General features: G+C 45.0%; 1 protein-coding gene across 1 annotated transcript; it reads left to right on the top strand.

Annotated features, from left to right (window-relative positions):
• Positions 1-378: 378 nt before the first annotated feature.
• On the top strand, positions 379-966 carry LOC142574538 (programmed cell death protein 6-like). Its single transcript, XM_075683594.1, has one exon. It carries the CDS (start codon positions 379-381, stop codon positions 964-966), a length of 588 nt encoding a protein of 195 aa, XP_075539709.1.
• The last annotated feature ends 2,406 nt before the right edge of the window (positions 967-3,372 follow it).

Below are 3,372 nucleotides of genomic sequence, written 5' to 3'. Positions count from 1 at the left end.
CAGCACTCGCCAGAATCATAGCTAGTTTCGACGGTGGCAATACGCTGTGTCGCTATATTGATTCAACGCTCATGCATTATACCTTCGACAGTGAACGTGAGAAGCTTTCCGCCGCTTTTGTTTTTATATTTACAGATGATCGCTTACATAAACATTTAATTTAGCTTTTCCTTCACTACTGCCACCCGACTGATGTTCAACAGTGGGGATTGGCCAAGGCAAGTCATTATCATCGACATCTTAGTCGGCGCGGCGACTCGGCGGCTGACATGCAAAATTGAACGGCGGGATCCGTCGGCGTCTGTTCTCTTCTTCCGCTCCGCGGAGTCGCGACAATCGTCTCTGAGCCGCCGCAGAAGAACGGGACGACGCCGCACGATGGATTCCTTTCAGCGGGCAAACACGTCCTACAGATCGTGTGGCTCACCCCGAGCTCAGCCTCAAGGAGTGGACGTCAACTACCTTCGGCAGGTTTTCTACAAAGTCGACAAGGACCGCAGTGGCCGCATAGACGCCGACGAGCTGCAGCAATGCCTGTCCAACGGCACCTGGAAGCCATTCAACCCCCACACGGTTCGCATGATGATAAACATATTCGACCGCAGCCGTTCGGGCACGGTGAGCTTCGACGACTTCGTGTCTCTGTGGAAATACATCAACGACTGGCTCCGGTGCTTCCAAGACTTCGACAAGGACGGCTCGGGTTCCATCGACAGGCACGAACTCCGCGACGCCCTCGCCAGCTTTGGCTACCGTCTGAGCGGTGAAGCGGTGGATCTTCTCGTCCAGAAGTACGATCGGGAAAAGAAGGGATCCATCAACTTCGACGACTACATCCTCTGTTGCGTCACGCTGCAGATCTTCACGAGCGCCTTCAAGAGTTACGACACCGATCTGGACGGCTACATCACGATAAGCTACGAAAACTTCTTGAAGCTCGGACTCAGCGTTTTTGTGTTGTCGTGAGCACAGTTCCATCTTGTTCGTCGAGACGGGCTCAAAATTTGCGACTGACTTTGCGGCGATGTGTGGGCGTGGTCTCTTCCGTAGACCTTCGAGGCCGAGCAAGATTTCTTAGTGTAAGTTGTGTAATAAGCACATTTGCCTGCTGTCATTTGGTAATCTGCTGACCACCCAAAAGAGAACGTTTCAGATGGTCCAAAAGTGATACTTTCACGTGGACTGAAATCTCGCAGACGTGATCCTTACTTTCAAGTTAGTGGCTCCGGCCAAAAGCTGCTTAGCGGGCTTGTCCTCAAAATTAAACACTTTGAGTATTCTGAACTAAACCAGCGCCTAAATAGTCGTGCAAAATAGGTCTTCCTTAACATTTTCTGTCACGGACGAGTACAAATATGTACTAGGCCGTTGCACCTTGTTCACGTCTCCTTCGCTACTCTAGCTACCCGTTACAAAACAACACGCATTTAACAATTCATTGTCTCATTATGCTGCTTTCCGTGTATTTTTGAGTTAGCGTTTGCTATTATGTTATTGAATGATGTGGTAGGAGAAAGCCTTTTGTGGTTCTTTCTTATTCATCTCATTTTGCCGTAATGATAGGTGTCTATTCCATTTTAGTAGCGAACGACATCAAACTTAATTTATCATAACCAAAACGACGAAAACAGAGTGCTGAAGTCAGCCTTTGTTTTATGTATTGGCTTCATCCTGGCAGTTACTCAATCGTCTGGTAGTTCGCCATCGCGTTAAGATCTGTAGAACAAAACATACAAATACTTGGAGACCCACTCTACATATCATTTTAAAGAAGCATTAGAGATGCCTACAGGCCCGCGCATTTTTTTTTTTTTTTTTGCGTGTGAAGTTTTAGTACCATGTTTAATATACCCCGCTCTAGGATAACTACATCCGACCTGGGGTTAAGGAGACATTAAAAGTTAGTGACATACCACTGGGTCTAGTGTAAACAGATTTGATGTTTTCATTAAAAAAGTTCCCCATTGACTCTGGATCACTGATCTCCCTGACATTAATGTCAAAGAGGACACTCACAAGAATATGGAAAAATTGTTCTCCAAAACTTTTCTGGCGACGTTGCAATAAAATTGGGTGATGAGTCGCGCAAATAACGTTCTTTATTTGAAGCTCCCTGAAAATTAATTTGAGATGTTAATTATGAAAATTTATATCGATAACTCAAGTCATCAGAACTAGTCCGAGTTTTCTTTTTTTTTTAATCTTCACCTCCTTTCTTAATTTCAGTGTATCCCTCTATGTCCATATAGGTTCTTAGCTCAAGTGTTTATTTATAAATATAGGTGTTAGAAAACGTACAATGCATTCATTTACGAGACCCTTAAACTTAAACCACAGGTCGGCCACATTACCATGCAGCGCAGTGCTGTTAGCAAAGCCACCAAAACGAAATGCAAGGGTGTGAAGTATTAACTCATTGTCTGAATAAAGGGAAAATCAGACTCATCGTCTGATTTAGAAAAGTTAGGATTTCACTTACAGAAACGTTTTATACGGTTTACAATGCAGCAAGGAGGTCATATATGCCAGTGACCACGCCACAGATGTTCTAGCGCGTTGTTTTAACGCGAGAGCGTTAAGGGCCCCGTGTCGCAAGAAATCCGGCGTCGACCGTCCTTTCGGCAATAATAATTTCGAAGCACACATACCCAACCAACCACTCTTCCATCACCAAAGTTGCTCGTACCTTGTCTTTCGTTCTTTACAAAGTTATTCTTCGGAATTTTGAGAATGACAGCCCTCAAACGAACGTAACGAAAAAAAAAAAAAGATCGACAGCACATACCTTTTATGTTAGATCTTCCCAGACTGAAATATTAAAAGTGCGAAACAGTAACAGGAGATGGGCCCACGCAAGAGGCCGCGTTTCTACCACAAAGCTCGCCTTCGTGCGTAGCGTTCGCCTCCAGCGTCTCCCGGTAAACATTACGCGTACATAAGCTACAGTTGCCAGGAAGCGTGAAACGGCAGTCAGGGATCTTTGAATGCTATCGCGTTCAACTCTTAAAGGCGAAGCTTAAGCGTCCTCCAAATTTTATGCCATATTGCCTGGCACACAAATTTCGTGTTCGGTGGTGTGGGGCACGTGCCCGTTGTCGCAAGATGTGTATGGTGACACAAGGTGGAACTGCTGACATCAGTAGTGCGTCCCTTTTGTCACGATGAGGGGAACGTGAAACATTGTGTGTTATATTTAAACAGCGCTCCGCATTCTAATAATGCTATCTGTATTATTAATTCGTACTTCTGTCACGATTATCTGATTGTGCAACCACGCAATCTGTTGCTTTCGTTTTGTTCTGCGTACTATTGATACACTGGACTCGATGCACGCAGTTATTTTAATACTGCATTACCTTGTGTTTTCAAATA

Source organism: Dermacentor variabilis, chromosome 3 (assembly GCF_050947875.1).
Source record: "Dermacentor variabilis isolate Ectoservices chromosome 3, ASM5094787v1, whole genome shotgun sequence".
Taxonomy (NCBI): Eukaryota; Metazoa; Arthropoda; class Arachnida; order Ixodida; family Ixodidae; genus Dermacentor; species Dermacentor variabilis.
The sequence above is the reverse complement of the archived record's forward strand: the minus strand, read 5'-3'. Positions and strand labels throughout refer to the sequence as shown.

Excerpts from the sequence above, each read along its gene's own strand:
- LOC142574538 (XM_075683594.1), top strand. The coding sequence starts at position 379 with ATGGATTCCTTTCAGCGGGCAAACACGTCCTACAGATCGTGTGGCTCA.